Source organism: Papilio xuthus, unplaced genomic scaffold (assembly GCF_000836235.2).
Source record: "Papilio xuthus unplaced genomic scaffold, Pxut_1.1 DF824992.1, whole genome shotgun sequence".
Classification (NCBI taxonomy): domain Eukaryota; kingdom Metazoa; phylum Arthropoda; class Insecta; order Lepidoptera; family Papilionidae; genus Papilio; species Papilio xuthus.
This window is the reverse complement of record NW_013533657.1, coordinates 4,648,593-4,666,757: the sequence shown is the minus strand read 5'-3', so window position 1 is coordinate 4,666,757 and position 18,165 is coordinate 4,648,593. Positions and strand designations below refer to the sequence as shown.

Here is an 18,165-nt window from a genome sequence, read left to right as displayed (position 1 = left end):
TTTCACCAATGTAATTTGTTATAGTTTCTACATTTTTGTTAATATAAGGTATTCCGCGTGATCCGAGGCACGGGAGACACGTGGGAGGGCCGGGCTCATGCGCGAGGTGTCCCAGCTTCATCCTCTCTTAACGGTATCGGTCTAGTGGCAGACGAGGCACCAGACTTGTACCAAGAGAATGAGGAACTAAAGGTATTGTATCCGGGCATTTGATTTGGCGTAGTATTAAAATGATTAAATCATGGGCTGCTATAGAGCGTTTATGGATGGCTGTTTGTTTGAAGGTATCACCAGAACGGCTAAACGGATCTCAATGAAATTAGGCATACATAATATAGTCTGGAATAACATATAGGCTACTAATTGTGTTTTTTTAATACCGCGCGGACGGAATTGCGGGCGACCGCTAGTAATTACATAGACCACTTTTTAATCTTTGAATAGAATTAATAAGTATTGTAATATTGTTGAATAGTGTTGTAATATGCCAATTAAAACACTTTATGGCGAAGGGAGGCTCTTAATTCTTTTTTTACTTCCGTAAGAAGTTTCTTATCTAATATCGTAAACGCAGCTTAATAATAGTAAACAAATTTTCAGGAAGAGGTGCAAAAGCTCGCGGCACAGATAGAGTTTATGAAGATAGTGCAGATGGAGATGCACAATCGACATCTGCGGCCGCGGCCCGGCAGTTACTTCAGCCAGGCCGCGCCACTCAGCCCTGTGCACGCCAACACCAACATCCAGGTACTGTGTACATATCACAAGCGCACATGTCGACACCAAAAATTATCTTTAGCTCTTTAGTATGTCATAACACAAAACAGTGATGCTTAGTAGTTTTCTATCCTTATATTATTAAGAGATATAAATTAGATTTTTTGTTATAAGGTCCGAGACAACTGAAAAGAATTGAAAAATTTTTCATTGTTGTGAAGCTACACTATCCCAGGGAGACATAGGCTAGTTAAATTTTAAAATCCGCGACGAAGTCGCGGGCAAATGCTAGTACTTAATAATTAATTTAATTTACAACAGCCAACGTCTAACTTATTAATTGAATTATAAAGAAAACTTTAGTCCTAGAGATAAACATATTCAATCGTAATAATATTTATATTAACTAGCTGTCGCCCGCGACTCCGTCCGCGTGGAATGAAAAAAAACTTAATTTATTCAATTATTCGAATTTTTCCTAGACATCTACGAACATTTCAAGACCAAGATAAGATAAATCCGTTCAGCCGTTCTCGAGTTTTAGCGAGACTAAAGGACAGCAATTGATTTTATATACATATGGATATAATTGAATTTTATATATAACGTTATTATTTAAAAGTAAGAACGTGACGAGTGTAAGTATAGTTGCATAGATAAATATGTGATTTACACAGGAGGTGACTGAATGGGGTGGGCCAGTGTGACTGGTAGCACTTAGCGACAGCGGCTGGTCGTGGCCGGGGCCAACCGCGCGCCGCGTCACCACCGCCGTCGACCCGCGCCATCCAGCCTTTGTCTGACGCATGCGCAACATATGTGACGTCATGACGCAACTGACAATGTCTCGTCACTACTGCCGACTGACACAACTGACCATATTTCGACGTTCATATAAACTAAGAATATTATTTTCAGTATTTATTTTATTAACACCAATCTTATTGTTTACAGCTCTTTTAATATGATAATAGTATATAGTTTAGTAATAATTATCTATTTTAAATAGTAAAGTCAATATTAAAAACATATCCTTTGACCATTCCGATTTAAGTTAAAGATGGTACAAGTAAAGAACAACATATATTTGTTATGAAGTTATTTGATTCGTTAGCTTTAATACAATTACTGTAGGTTTCTGAGAACAATATACCCATTTAAATGTGTTGTTATCTCTGTTTTGACAGGCATGATATGTTTTATATAGACATTTTGATCTCCGAAAGCAACGGTTAAGCTATAAAGTTAAGTTATAAAATTAACACAAAACAAAATTACATTCCTTTTAAATTAGTCAAAAGTACTATGTTTTATTTGTAGTCATATTTGCTAGTCATAATATGTAATTGTTATAGCATTGTACAATGATGTATAGTAGAAATAAAAAAAATATCTTAGTTTAGCTGCTAAGAAAAAATTATAAAAAAAATAGGGACACAATAATGCCAGGTCATTTTTAAACAAATGTTAATAACTTAGGATTTCAATATTAAATGTGTTGGTTATGAAATAGATGTCAATCAATAAATAATAATTACTTTGCTATATAAAAGATCTTTTTAAAAATTTAGATGCATATGTCACCTGTTATTAAAGTTAAATTCAACCCGAAATATTACTGAAATGTAAATACTAATATTATCTCTAAGTTATCCTTGTATTAAAATTAATCATAGATATATTAATTATTTTTAGATGGATAGTTTTATCAAGGAGTACAAATCGAGACACAATATTCGAAATGACATCAGTGTGATACAAAGGTTTTTTGGAAATCGAAAAAATTTCCCAAATTGGGAAAATACAGTGGAAATGAAATTAAAATATATTGAGATATTGATTAAAATAATAATTTTAAATAAAACATTGAAAAAATTACCACAGAAATGTTCTCCGGAGGACTTTTTCTTGTCTCACTTTATTGCCATAAATTAGGTCTCTTTAGGTATATGTATCTTACTATTGTTATGATAAATGGATGGATGTTTGTGTGAAGGTATCTCCAGAATGACTAAATGGATCTTGCTGAAATATGGCATACATATAGAACACATAGGCTACTTATTAAGTTTTTTTAATTCAGCGAGGACGGAGTCGCGGGCAAAAGGTAGTATGTTAAATTATTCATCATTACTCTTTGCTGTACTCTGTATTCCAAATCATGCATTGATTAATTAACAGAAGAAAATAAACAAGGTTTAATAGACATTTTTTATCTGTTTGTGGATTTAATAATTTAAAAGATCAAATAAATTATTCCTCTAACTGGAATGGATAATGTCCCTTGACTTTGTAATTCAAATTGCTTTTGAATTAGTAGGAATAAACAGTTAGAAATTATGTTAATGATAGTATTTAACCCTCTAGTAAAGCCAAAGTGATTGAGCCAGCCTTTGATGATTGTTGTATTATATTATATATTTATTTATTATCTATATTTTTATCATATACTGTCGTTACACATTTAAAATTGTTGCAAAAAAATAGCTTCATAATGAGACAATAACATTGGAAATAACAACTAAAAAATTTATGTCTCCATTTCATGTCATTTAATTTAATTCTTAATTAATTAAACAATTAATTTTTTATTTTTAGTAAGAAATCTTTGGCACGAATGGCGCGCTTTCGTTACCAAGTCTAGTGTTAGAATTTTAATGTTTAGGATATTATTGTAAGTATTTTGAATACAAATTGTAAATATGAAACAAGATAAAAGCATAAATTCTAAAATTATGTATATAGTCAAATAGTATGTATTTTCTTTTGTTAATTTCATGTCTGTGATAATTTAATATATTTTAAATATTTAATGCTTTAGTAAATAATGTTGCAGTTTATAAAGTTTAATGGAGTATTAACAAGTATATATTTTTAAAAGAAGTTAGTTATATATCATATCAAAGTCACATTATATCTGTAACTGTAATTTAAATATGCTGTTAAAAATATTTAATCAGCATCACACAAGTTAATTGTAGTTTGTGTGTTAGTATATTATATGACTCGGAACACAATAAAAAGAACACATAGGCTAATATTAAAGTCTTTTTTATCTAATTCTGCGCGGGCAGAGTCGCGGGCGACAACTAGTATTACATAATCTGATGATGACTATATATCAGAGTTGTATATTATAAATTATTTATTAATTCTTGTCTTCAAAAACTGTTACAGCTGTAAATATTGTAGTAAAAATGTATGATTAATAATTGTTAATGTATGTAAATATTTTTTCATTTATTGAGCTTTAAATGTTAAGATGTATCTGCTGCGATCTGTATTACAATTTCAGAGTTAACCTGCTAAGTTATAAAGTAGCCATGTCTGTAGAGTAATTTCATGAATGTGATACCAATAATATATGTCAATAGATTTAGGTTATTAGATATATTTATATGGTCACTGTATTAGGATAATTAAATTATTTATTTTAGTAATAACAAATTATATAAAGAAATCTTAAAATTTTATGATTAATTGTGCCAATTTGTAAATTTTTGATGTGATTTTGAATTGATGAAAGATGACTGTTTTGTTGTTTCTTTTATGTATATTTTTTTAACTTTTAATAATACATAGATATAAATCACGATGTTATCGGGCAGTAAATTTTAATAAAAGTGACATACTTGTTATTCTCTGATAGCTGATAGATGAATAAATATGTAAGTTGTGTTTATACAATAAAATAAATTTTAATGTTTTCATTGTTTTCTCAGTCCTTTACATTATTGGATTTTATTATTGAAGTATTCTCAGCATTAGAAAAATACAAAAAATATCCAGCGAAAACATTAGGCAAAAGACAAAAATTGCTGATGCTCTATGACAAGCGCTCAAGTTAAAATGGCAATGTGCCGGTCACATATCATGTTTCACCAACTCACGGTGGACCATACAGGCAACACGATGGAAAGAAATGTAGGTAGACCAAATAAATGGTGGTCTGATGATATTATAGATGAAGTAGGAAGGGACTGGATGACTCTAGGCAGGAACAGGTATAATTGGAAAAAGATGGAAGAAGCCTTCACCCACAGTGGAGTCCATATCTAAACAGTTAAATCTAACAATACTAATATAAATGTAAGCGAATTACTAACAATAAACTACTCATGTAAATAGTTATTTAGATATGGAAATAAAAGGCTTTTTTATTATTATTGGATTTTAAAAAGAAAAGGGAAAAAGGAATTAAATAAGTGTGAAAAATAAAAACTGAGTTTATCATTGTTTAATATAATATAATACAAATATTGTGTGTGGGAAATGAACTGTAAAAGCATATTTATTGTGTATCAGACCTTTAAGTATGAAAGTTCGATTGAAAGGATAAGCATCTGAACATAATAAGCACTTAATATTAAGTGATTGGTCATTGATAAGCAGCCAAAATACCAGAGGAACTACACATGCATTTAAGGAAGAAGTAGGCTCTTTAAAGGGTATTTTATTACAGTTAAGCTATTGGATTTTAGTGTTAACTATATGCGGAGAGTAATAACAATAATAATTTAGACTTACAAGAGATTTGAGAAATGCTTTAGATATATTATTAATAGCTGTATAATAAAATGGTTCACAATACTGCATACTAAGTAAATTAGAGCCTGTGAAGTAAGCTTTTGTTCTTTATTTACTAACTTAATTTATTTCATACATACATCACAAATAATAAAATAGATTACCTAACCTTGAATTAATATTGGGTGTTTTAAATGTTTCATGCTTACCGACTCAAATATTCTAGAATTCCATTACAATAGTCAGCAAGGAGGAATGTTCTATTCATATTCATAGTTATTTTTACACATAAAATAGATTATCTAAAGAGTATTTTTCAAAAATCTAATCGCCGAAAATTAAATCACTTTTTTTTAGAAACGGCACTGTAGAACATATGAACTCTGTTGCATTTTTAATCATCTTGACATCATTTTTTAAACAACTTTTCTGAAGCAAATCCAATATCTCCATATCTTTCCTTGCTATTTCACACACGTTTTCAATAGATGAGAGTTCCTCATCTTCAGCACTAAGTAAAGCTTCCAATGATGCACCTCTTTCAACACGCTTCCTCAATAAAGCAACTTCCTCCTTCAACTTTTGATATTCTTCATCCGAAACTTGTTCTAACTGAACTTCGTCTTCAGGTAACAAAACATTCGGTGGAATTTGTAGTAATCTCTCAATTTCACTATCTATAGCTTCCAGTGAGGGTCCTGCCCGGTCACAATATAACCTTATTAACTTATCACACGAATGTGTTAAAGTTAATTTGTCGGTGTCGTTCAAGTCTAGCGTCTCTTGTAAATAAGACTCCATATCTTTCACTCCACTTTTGATTTTGTGTTCTACCATTTGACGCACCGCTATTTTGAGACTTTGAGCACCAAAACCAAAATGTTGCGTCTCGTATTCTTCTTCAGTACCACCGATCCACGGATGTGTTTTAATCATTTTTGCTTCAGTATGTTATTTTGGATTAAAAAGCAATGTTTATAACGTACTTTAGATAATTTTCATTCAAACAAGTTGTCAGTTAAAAACTGACAAAAATTGAAATGACAATTGTTTTTTGATTTTTCAAACATTATGGTTGGCTCAAAGATTAAACATTTTGTGGTCAAAGACAAGAACAGGATTTGACAAGTGAGTGAAGAGCGTAGAGCATGTTTTCTGTTTCCCTTTCGCTAGAGTGGCCATGAAATAATCAGAATCTTATATTGTTTTCGAGTCTGAATGGTTGTAAATATCACAAGCGGGACATTACTTTTTAGGCACAGACAATTTTATCTTAACTTCAAGAATTTTAATTATTATTTAATTAACCAACTTAAATATTGTTAAATAATGAAGTCATTTGTTCAATCAAAAATCTATGGCTTCTGTTTTCCTATCATTAAATGGTTCAAACCCTTTTTCAACTTAAATCGACGGGTTTCGAAGATTTACGTTTCCACATGTACGAAGTACCTTACAGGACAATGTAAAATATGCATAATGCAATATGGTTTTGAAATAAGATCTTTCATTCAATTTGTATTCATCTCCTAGGTGTTAAAGCTTAGGTGGCATATTCTCAGACACAAAAACCAGCGTATCGTTAAAAATTTAATAAATACTTCAAGCAGAATGTAGGCGTGATCGATCACGGCGCGTGGGACATAAATTTACAGATGTTTTACGGAATTTTCAGTGTGGAATAACTCTTTCTCTCGCCAGTTAGTATAAAAAACATAATTTTAATACAATAATTATAGATATCAAATCAAAAAGAGGTACATATATCAAGTAAAGGGGACTTCAAAATTCACATATGTCGGCATCATTGTTTTCAGACCGTTTACTTCAAAAAATAACTTATTTTATATGTGATACGACAATAAAATGACTTAACATTATACAAAAAAAAAACAAATAATGATGAAGAAAAAAAATCGTGTAATTTTAATGAAACAAGTCGATTAGTCGGCGTCACCGTCGTATCAAGAAGTGTATGCGAATCGGCCAAGCGGCGACGCACATCTCTTGTAGCCGTTCCGCGAACCGCAACGCAATACACTTCACTTCACTATTCCCTTCAGTAATCAAGTGGAGTTCGAGGTGTGTCGACGCTCCCACTTATCACAACAATAACATAACCTCACTAAAGTTCGCGTTAACTTTCACCCGTTACCTTTCGAAGTTAGTGAAGTTTTGTGTTTTATTGTTAAAAACATTAAAATTATCAAGGTTTAAGTTGTGAAGTTATTGTTACCGAAACAAGATTGTGCTCGGTAGTGTTGTGTTTACAAAGTTAGCATTGTTTAATTTTATGGTTGTCGAGTTTCTACGGTTCGCGTATCCTGACCCTGAACTTGTGCCTTAAGTGTGCATCTCTTTGGTAAGCTTAGCCCTTTGCTTTTTATTGAGTTTGCGAAAATGGCTGATTTGAATGTTTTTGTCCTTCATAAAGCAACATTCCACACGTGTTGCGTTTTGTTTTTAGTTTGCATGACGTAAATTACAAACTATCTTTGTCATCATTTTATAACTAGTACATATAAACTATGAAGGAAACAGGAAACGTTAATTTTATGTACACTTAGGCCTAATGCACAGAATAATAAATAAACGTACATTTATTTACTATTTCTACATAAACATCGGTTTAATTGTCACAAGGAAAATACAATTACGTAAAAAAATAATTTCATTCAGCATTGGATTACAGACCATTTAAATTCTAGGCCAGCCAAATTTTTATTGCGTACACTTCTTGTAGGATTGCGTATACAGTTACTTAAAATCGATTCAAGTTTCGTAAACACTGTTCTTATAGATAGTACCATATTTTTAGGCCTATATTCTTTTATAAACGGTTTTAATTATTCTTGGTCATTTGGATTAAATCTAGTAATTAAAAATACGCACACTCGTGTAATACACATTTTTAGTTCAGATGACAATTCGATTTTTTATGAAGAAAACCGATTTTTGAAAAATCCGAATTAAAATGTCATTATTTTTATTTATTTCTTTTTGCTGTTACGTTAATGGTCGTATCGTAATTATTAGGCATGTGTCGTAAAATTTTACGCTGAGATAATCGTTATCAGAGTAACGAACCACGAATAATAAGATAATGCTTGTCAAACGCGCGTAGCCAACCTACCTTTTACAAATGTATGTTTTATTCTTCAACTACGTCGCTCGACTTTGTCTCCGCAGCATTAAAAAATAGCCTATAATATGCCTGCGTCCATCAGCTCTTGTTAAAATACCGTGAAAATCAGTCTATCCTTTCCTGAGACTACTTAGAACAAATTCGCACTTGCGGACAGACATACAGACAAAAAAGATTTTTCTTTACCATCAACGCAAATACATTATGTATACGCAATTGACTTTTTTACATACAGACACACCATTTTTATCAATGTCATAGATGACAGAAATGTGATGTTTAACAACGCTAGTGGATTTTTATAAACTAATGTATTAATACTTAATATACTTTTTGCATTTTATTTAAACCTTTAATTCTATATTTGAGAGTGGTACAGTCCACAGCAGCATTAGCTGCTCGTAACACAATAACTACTACGAACAAACCATGAGATCGTGGTATTTCACCGCGCGAGCCTGCCCATTCGTGCAACAGATGATTTTGTTACTGGCATCTACCACTGTCAGAGTTGATCGATTTTTGAATATTATTTAACTAGCCAGAATTTCAGCTCTCCATTTTTAACCCAAAGTAATTCACAATTCTTGTCACGGTTAAATGAGTATTGATCGAAGAAGGGCGCTCTGATTTTAGGTATTAGGATTATAAACGTAGGTGACGTTTTAAATAATGAGCCTTTTAAAGATCATAAGTACATACTGAGATCTATTACTATACTTAGCCATATAAACAAAGCTTTTTAGTGACACTAACTGTCGTCGAATTAAAAAAAAAACTTAATTAGTAGCTTATGTATTTTTCCAGACTATGTTCTATGCCAAATATCACCGAAATCCATGCAGCCGTTCTGGAGATAGCTTCTAACGAATATCCATCCATCCATCTTAACTTTCGCATTTAAAATATTAGTAAGATTGGCGTTAATAGTTGTATATTTTTTATTATAATAACTTAACGCTTATAAGAAAAACCTGTTCAGTTTCCTGTATCAGTCCAAAAACGTTTATGAAATAAAACAAATGTTCGGTACACTATTTCGCTATCCGTAGTAAGGGAACATACCCATACTACGTGACCAATTTTTTTAGTTTTTTCTAAGTTTTTTTAAGACTACATGCATACTTAAATGACTAGTTAATTATGTATTATGAAAAAGAACAAGTAATGACTACGTGACAAAAACCTGAGGCACCCTCCCGCTTCTGTGACTGACCGTAGTATTGTAAAGAAAAACGGGTCACGTAGTATGGGTACGTTCCCTAACTTCTTGAGCTTTATATTGCAGTTTGAAAGTTAATCTTGCAGTTACAAATAGGCGCTATCCATGTAAATAATTTCGCATTTCATTAGGTTTTATTCCAAAGAATTGATATACTAATCTGTATTCGTGGCTCGTGATTTTGGTCTGTAATAATATTTAAAATGTTATCAATTGTTAGATTTATGTTTGTACATTAGACGATCCCCTCATGTGATGATTATGTGTAAACTTTATATTTAAATATTCATAAGTATCAAACATTTGTAAAAAAAAAGAAATGTGAAATCATAATGTAGTGTATCGTATTGAAATTAACGTAGATTTTTTTATGACAACCCAAAATTTATTTTAGTACTATAATAAGTTTTATGTAATATACATTAAGTATGTTTCCCCGCACACGTCTGTTATGGTATTCGTGACCTATTTCTGGTCGCGCTCATAACCCGTATATTTTCGGAATGTCCACATCTGAGGCCACCGTCGTATAAATGTTATTTCATTATTTTTGTTTACATACACAGCGGTTACCGAATGAAACGAGTTTACATTTCAATTTGAAACCGGATAGTTGTTTAATCTGGTATAAATCCAACACAAACAAATGTAGACGTTTGAGAATGTTTTAAAAGCTGTGAATGATGTTTTTTATTAATTACCTATAAAAAGTAATGAGATTGAATGTGGATGGCTACAAAGGTAGAGGAAGACCAAAAAAAGTATGGAATGACTGTGTGAAAGAGGAGATGCGTAAGAAGGTGGTAGACTCGGATATGATAGAGATGCATGGAGGAGTAGTACATACTGTGCCGACCTTCGATAGGGATAAGTGCAGGTTGATGATGATGATGATGAAAAAGAATGAATAAACAATTCTAAATAATAAAAACTGGAAGTACTAACAGGTTAAGTCACCTTACAATTGTATAAAGTTGTTTAATATTATCGTCAGATATATCTGACGATAATATTCTCAACAAAATCTTACGGCCTATAGGCCGTAAGTTTTTGTTAAATTGGATAATATCACTACTTGTAGAAATCCTACACTTTGTTGGATTACTAAATGTAGCGAAATTATCCAATAAAACCAATCTAAGAAAACTATGTTAGACTGCTGTAATACTAATAATATACAGCGGAAGAATTTGTTTGTTTAAACGCGTTCATCTCAGGAACTAATGGTTCGATTTGAAAAAAATCTTTTTTTGTTGGATAGTCCATTAATAGGGGAAGGTTTTGGGCTATATAACATTTCGCTGCGACCAATAGTTTTTTTTAATTGCGCGCGGACGGAGTCGCGGGTAACAGGTAGTTCCAATCCATCAATCACCACCACCATCAACACCAATCAAAACAATGTTAGACTGTTGTTAAATTATGAAATGAAAAAAAGTTACACGATAAGGTAAATTTATTGCCTTACAATATTTTTAATTCATAATTATTGTTTAGATAAAAGTTTGATTATTCCGATCGCGCGAAATAAAAAAAAAACCTTAAGACTATGTGTCCTTCCAGACTATGTTCTAGGTCTGTACCAAAATTCATCAATATCTGTCAAGCTATTCCGGAGATACCTTGTAACATACATCTATCCATCCGTCCGTCTATCCATCCATCTGAACTTTCGGATTTATAATTTAAGTACGATATAAATCAACTGGAAAGCGACAGCGACAACTTTGGCAATCTATGTTCTCAGCTATTCTTGTATTTATGTCGTTCGTTCTTAATTAGTGTCGGCATTAAAATGTTTATGTCAGCCCTGGGTCAAACTTTACAACCGTAATAACACTGATGTCGTATCTTAAGTAACAAAGGCAGTTTTATTATCCTTGCAAGGCGTAGTCGGTCGTTTACGACATATTTAAGGATTTAGGGTAGGGTTCGAATTACCCAGAATGGTTCCCATTAGAAGGGTAATTTCTTATAGACCCTAAAATGCACGTCTTCGTCTATACAAGACAAAGTGAACGAATACAGCATATCAGTGTAGTAATAAACTATATCCGAAATCGAATTAAAATAAATTACATTTAGCCCTCAGTCCTACGGGCGCGTTATTACTGCGCATTTAAAAAGCGTTAAAGTAAAACAAATACATTTGCATTATATCTATTCATACAGCAGCGTTTTTAACGCGATGTTTTTTTATCGGACAAGGTTGCATATGCAGTACTGAGGCGAAGGAAACAAAAGTGATTTAAAAGCGTTCACCGCGTGAGAGGTGCCAACGCTGTGTTTTAACGCGGCGTTTAAAAAAACGCCCGTGCGCATTCCCTCTAAGCTTTGAGTATTACGTAGTAAATGAAGAATGTAAATAATATTTTGCATAAAATTTAATGCAAGAAAAGAACATTCTTTGTATAATATAGCAAGAGCTATAAAAGATGGTATAGTCACAGGTTTGTTTGTTATTGAACACTGGTAGGTAAAAGAGCCAACAAAGAAGAAGTTGTCATGTGAATCTTTAAAAAACTTGCTTATTACTATGAGCACGACGAATATAAAAGTGCTAATTCGCCATTAAGCCTTAACATGTGGAGGTGTGTTTGCAATCAATATGTTTAGTTTACTAGTTATACCATTTTACTTCGTATGAACAAAATAAATAGTAAATTAAATGTTCCTCGTGACTATTTGAAGAAAACGTAAGTAAATAAGCATGTGATAAAGCGTATGGTTAGTTATAGTCATAGTTCATGGTCTTAGACGCACTACATTTCCATCTCTCTGTCCTTTTCGCACTTATAGTGTTCGCACTTAAAAAGGCTAACCGTCGCTTTCCGAGACCAAAATCAAATTTATCAAACAATATTTGTCAAATATAATTAAGATATGTTTTATACAAGGATTTTGGTCTTAGAAAACGACCATTAGTTTCGTATCAAACGCATGTTGTTTGAAGTGACTAAGCGACAAACTTGAGAATTCCGTCCAGTAGTTGTAGTGTTGGTTTAATTTACATAAATAAATTCAGTTTGGTTTACAATTTATTAGAAATCGACCTTTATCAACCTTGCCATGCTCAGTTGAGCGGATCTGTATTTTATTACGGTTCACCGCTTATAATTTTAAGCCGCCTGCACACCTTTGGTCTAAATAGTCAATTGTTATAATACTAAAATGTCCGACTGTTTAATCAAAACTGGGCACTAGAAACCGACCATGTGGATTCGGATTTATAAAATTTATAATATTCGTAAGAGAAAATACCATAGCCGTCGCCTGCAACTCAATCCGCGTTAAAACTACTTAATAAGTAGTTTATGAATTCTACCAGATTATAGTCTATATATATACTAAAATTTCATCGAGATCCATTGAGCCGTTCTGGAGATACCTTCAAACAAACATCCATCCATCTAAACATTCGCATTTATAATATTAGTAAGAAACAAGATATACATATGTTGCATATTATGAATAATTAAAGACATTACTAAAGTCGGTATATTAATTTCTAACATTCTATCTATTTTAATATTATCATTGTGGAATGATAACCTCGCTCCATGAGTTCACAACTTCCAAGAATGTATCCGAAGTTCGAAGTAAACTAACATCGCTATTAGATAGTTAAAACAATCAGGTACTCGATATGTTAATTATGTTCTCGTTTGACTACTGTATATTTCCATTGTAAAAGTTTAACAACTTGTCTTAATTTGGAGTACTCTACATTAAATTATAAACGTTCCTTTACAAGCAGTTACCTTAAGACATATATCTTGTCATACTTTTTTGACATTGATGGCGCTAATGTGCTGTTATAATTTAGTTTGACTTATGCCCATTGAGTCTGAGCATTTTGTCGGTCTGTATGTTGCCTTCTTTGAAGGGCTCTTGTTAATAACATAAATAAATAGTACAATAAACGATACGAGTTATGCATCGTTTACACTTGGCTATGATCGTAGCTGGATAGAGTAATGATCTTAAGGTAAAACAATTTGGCAGACGTCCCACACCGCTGTCTACTGGACTATGGGAATAATCTCGTCAATCTATACGTATTAATAAAATTGTAATGTCTGTACGCATAATTTATTTGCGTTGCTAACAACGAAAAACCAAATTATAAACACATGAATTGCTACTTACTATATACTCGATGCCCCGTTCACCGCTTGTATTGCGTGGTCACTGTGTATTAGTTGAGTCAAAAAGTCACAGTTAAATAGTCTTTAGGCGTCAGCGATTCTGCCCTAATAATGCACCACTTCCCGTACGTTCTTTTAAACATCTTCGTTATCGGATCGATCGCGGAACCGTAAACCTTTAATCGACCTTGTACGCTATGAAATCGACACGTCCGATGTGTGATTCTTTCCGGTCAACTTCCGTCGACTCTCGTTGCTAACTGTCAACTCACCGCCTTCCCCGCACAAGCACCCGCAGGCCCCGCGCGCGACCGTTGCGGTAAGGGATTATAAACTACCCACTTGTATGGGGGAAATAAACAATGAGTCGATCTACCTACATTAACCTTTTAGCCGCCAAATTTAAAAGGTTATTTAACATGATGTAAGTGTACATCGCAACTATACCGAAAAGTTGCGCTGTAAATTTAAAACTGGTGTAAATATTTTTGTTCTTCCAAACCAATAACGAATTATTCAATTAGTAACAGCTTATGACAACAATTTAATGTATTTCTTGAAAGAAATGAGAGCAATAAATTGTTAATTTAAGTTCAAAATAATTATTTCTAATGATTAGGTATGTCGGTATTTAAAAAGTATTCCGACCATCAAGGCTAGATATGTGCATAAGTGCTTAAATTTGAATTTATAATATTTGTATTATTTAAATTATATAAAAATACTAATGCATAAATTATTAAAACATTAAAATTGGTTGACTAGTGTTACAATTTATGAGAAAAGACAAAGAATGTAATCTTATCTATCTATAATATAGCCGTAGAATTCCACTGTAGTGACAATTTTAATACATTTTTCCATCTCATTCATTCACTTTAAATAAATAGAGACCAAGAGAGAGATAGAGAGAGCCTCTATTAAACCTACTTTTTACTGAAATAAAAATATAAGAACATTCCTTATTTAGCAACAATCCAAGACTTCTTTAGATGGTTATAGATATATCTTCCCTTTAGCTTAGGTTTGGTGGCGACAAATCTAAAAAAAAACTGAATAAAAATAATTGTGCCATTTATCAAACACTGAAGTTGTGCTGAAAAGTGCTGCTTTTTGTGCAAAATAGTATTTTACTCGTATTTCATATAATCGGTTTCTTCCTTTTACTGCACTAAACAGAACTATGTATATTATGAGTTTATTTACAGTTTTAGATTTTTAATGGGCAATTTATAAAATCCTAGTCAAGATATTATTCTTAAAGGTAAAACAGAAAGGTTTACTAACATTATAAATGCGAATGTTTAGGTGGACGGATGGATGAATGGATGGATGTTAGTTTAAAGGTATCTCAATAACGGTTTAACAGATCTCGATGAAATTTATCATACATATGGAACCTAGTCTGTAAGAACACATAAGTTACTTATGTTTTTTTTTAATTCCGCGCGCATGGAGTCGCGGGCGACCTCTAGTTTATTTATAAAATTCGAAACTATTGAATATAGAAATCTTCGTTATTTAGAACTCAAGATTAATCCCTGTGCTGTATTCATTATATGTCTACATATGTTATATTTCGCTAAAAAAATATTTATAAATCAATATGTATATCTTTCGGACTGACCTATTTATTTATACAACTAGTTTTTTTTTGTAACGGCGCATTAATGTTTGAAATATTCATCGGATAGAATGAGGTCATCGTATACATTGAGATGATAGTAGATTTGAATTGGATCAAATATTTCTGTGACATACAAAAATAATATCGTCTACTGTCGCTAATAACATCAACAACCACAATGTTGATAATGATCGCAACAATATCTGTTGCACAAATGACCTAATTCAATTATTAGAACAAGTTAAAAGCGTTTTAGAAGTTATTTTATATTGTGTTTAATATTCCTCCCAAGTTGGATTAGCGTAAGGCGTAAGCGGCCGTAACAAATTAAGTGAAAACCTTAAGGTTTAAAAAACCTTGTGCGCCGACTCCACTGAAAACAGACGTAAAGTATTTCGCATACTTTCTTATAAGTAAGACTTATTTGACAGTAGATCAATCTATGATTATGTTTTTGCGAATATTTATAACTACCAGCAGTCGCCTGCGACTTCGTTGGCGTAGAAGAAAAATGAGTATAAAATATAATGGCAAGCATCGGCTACCTTCAGTCAAAGTTCCGTCAAAATACCAGCCGTTTTGGAGACAAAGAAAACAATGTTTTAAATATTGGATATTCGTTAGCGTCGGAAGTACATCATGTTCGAGAAATATTTTTTTTCGATATTTAATACTCTAATTTTATTAATTGCATAGATAAAAATAATGAAAGGTAAGGCAGAGTATAATCAGTTCGCATATCGATTAATGGATTTATTAATATGATAAACTTGGCATTGTGTGCGAAGGCCAGATTACGAAAGACAAATATTTGTGAGATTGAATGCACAGAGAGCCTTTGTATTATGAATGAGATCATACAGCTCGAGCGCGATATTCAACGCGTGTTTCTTATCAACGGCCTTGATTGGTATAGTATGGAGAAAAACTAGCTTTTTGTATTAGTTAGCTATGTAGATTTGTCTCGAATGGTGAGAATTTACGAAATCGACCGTGAATAATTTACGTAATCTTAATGCGTGATGTTTACTATTGATTTTTATTAGCACTACATAATATAACGTAAATTATGTACTTTATAACTTTGCCATTGAACCGGAGATTAGAGATTTAGAAACCTTGTGGATTTGCTTATTTTGGGTGTTTACAAAACAGCCTAACGATCAATCAGCCGAATGTTATATTATTTTTTGATGAACTTAATTGTCCCAATGGGAAAAAAATACCTTTGGACCAAAACATCCTGTATGTTGCTATGAGTTTCGACTGTAGAGACAATTCATCGTCATCTCTTTGAGTTTATCCCACTCACTTAGTCTCAATCTTCCCTCGTTCCATAATGTTATTCCAATCATAAACATACACGTGGAAAAATATTTACCTCAATAGGATTCAATATTTGATTAATCGTTTGGTTCAAGTTGTCCTTAAATCAGTTTGGGATCAAAAGCAAATATATGTTGAATTTCATTAATTACGAAGTAAAATAAAACAAATTTGCTAGTATTTTAGTTGTCGCTGAATCGTCGCGGAGGCACAGAAGCAATCGTGTTCTGAATTTTAATGAAATGTCAAATGGACGTTCATGAACAAACATTGGATGCAAGTTAAATATACGGTAGTTTTCCGACACTGATTCCTTGATGGAATACGAATTGGAATTATCCTGACTATGTCAGCGATTATCGTTACCACATTTTGTAAATATTTCATTTAAAATCACTCGTTTTATGTACGTACTTCATGGAAACGTATCCATTCTTAGGAGGGTAATGTTTTTCGTTCACTTTAAAGTGTATAATTTAGGGAAAACGTCTGTGAAAATTGGGCTTGATTGTTTGTGCTAGTACCTTGTATGAGAATACTTTTTTTCATAGTAGGTACTGTCGCGGAAATCCGCTGTGTCAAGTTAATTCTTTCAACGGGACAAAATCCGCCCTTTTATAAAATACCCAATTAGGTAGCAGTGAGCTTCGCAAACGACAGGATAATAGTAAAATGTAATTAGTCGTATACCATTGACAGACCCTTTTTTCTTCAGACACATTAAAGGTTGCATCATATCGGTTATTGTTTGCACATCGTCAGCTCAATGCGTACGAAACGTTCAAACATCTGTGGCTTTTAAGGTGGACTACCGTCAGTTTCCCCGACTGTACTCGGCACAGTTTACTTGTTCGACATGACTGATACATAATTGTATTTTCTTTACGGTTATAATTTCTGTTAGCCTAAGACTTTTTCATTTGTCCTGATGACATTAAGTCAAAGGTTTTGCAAAAGCAATCTTTGTATTGTCTCTGCACTCTTGGAACAATGTTGTGTCGACTTGTTGCCCTGGAGCAGCCGAATGAAATAGAGAGAACTGTCTAACGTTTATGGAATTGTATTAATCTTTGAATACATGCTTTGAATGAAGGATATATTGTAAGCACGATATTCATACGATCAAAAATGTAGTGTGTTGGAGTCTATTGCTTGGAGTTTTGCTTTGGGATTTTAACTATCTTAAGTTGTGGCAGATCGATTTCTTTTCCATATTAAAAACATGTCGTGAAAATTTAGTAAATAAATCTTATTTAAATTAAGTTTAAGAATAATTTTCCTTTAAAATATTGAAATGTGGAATGGATTCCGCATGTTCTTTGAGAATAGAGGGTTTCGTGTTATTTACATACAAGCTTCCTTTATTAAATTCTCGATTCGATCCGCTGTATTTTCCTGTAAAGTCTATTTGTCTCCGGATTATTTAAACAGCGCATCTCAACAGACGACGTCA

At 32.4% G+C, this 18,165-nt stretch overlaps 3 protein-coding genes across 6 annotated transcripts in view; 2 read left to right on the top strand and 1 right to left on the bottom strand.

Annotated features, from left to right (window-relative positions):
- Positions 1-2,761, top strand: part of LOC106126886 (probable G-protein coupled receptor CG31760) — a 40,895-nt gene extending 38,134 nt beyond the window's left edge. The window contains exons 16-18 of the mRNA XM_013324790.1: positions 49-192; positions 601-747; positions 1,395-2,761. Coding sequence (XP_013180244.1) covers positions 49-192; positions 601-747; positions 1,395-1,424 — 321 coding nt within the window. The 3' untranslated portion in view covers positions 1,425-2,761. The remainder of the gene's footprint in view (positions 1-48; positions 193-600; positions 748-1,394) is intronic.
- A 2,807-nt stretch (positions 2,762-5,568) lies between these two features.
- Positions 5,569-6,180, bottom strand: LOC106126530 (protein MIS12 homolog). Its single transcript, XM_013324242.1, has one exon. It carries the CDS (start codon positions 6,178-6,180, stop codon positions 5,569-5,571), a length of 612 nt encoding a protein of 203 aa, XP_013179696.1.
- Positions 6,181-7,316: 1,136 nt separating this feature from the next.
- Positions 7,317-18,165, top strand: part of Pde11 (Phosphodiesterase 11) — a 139,927-nt gene continuing 129,078 nt past the window's right edge. For all 4 annotated transcript variants that reach the window (XM_013324479.1, XM_013324477.1, XM_013324478.1 and 1 more), the window contains exon 1: positions 7,317-7,606. The gene's annotated coding sequence lies outside the window, so the exon portion shown is untranslated. The remainder of the gene's footprint in view (positions 7,607-18,165) is intronic.

Coding starts and splice junctions, on each gene's coding strand:
- LOC106126530 (XM_013324242.1), bottom strand. CDS start 6,180: ATGATTAAAACACATCCGTGGATCGGTGGTACTGAAGAAGAATACGAG.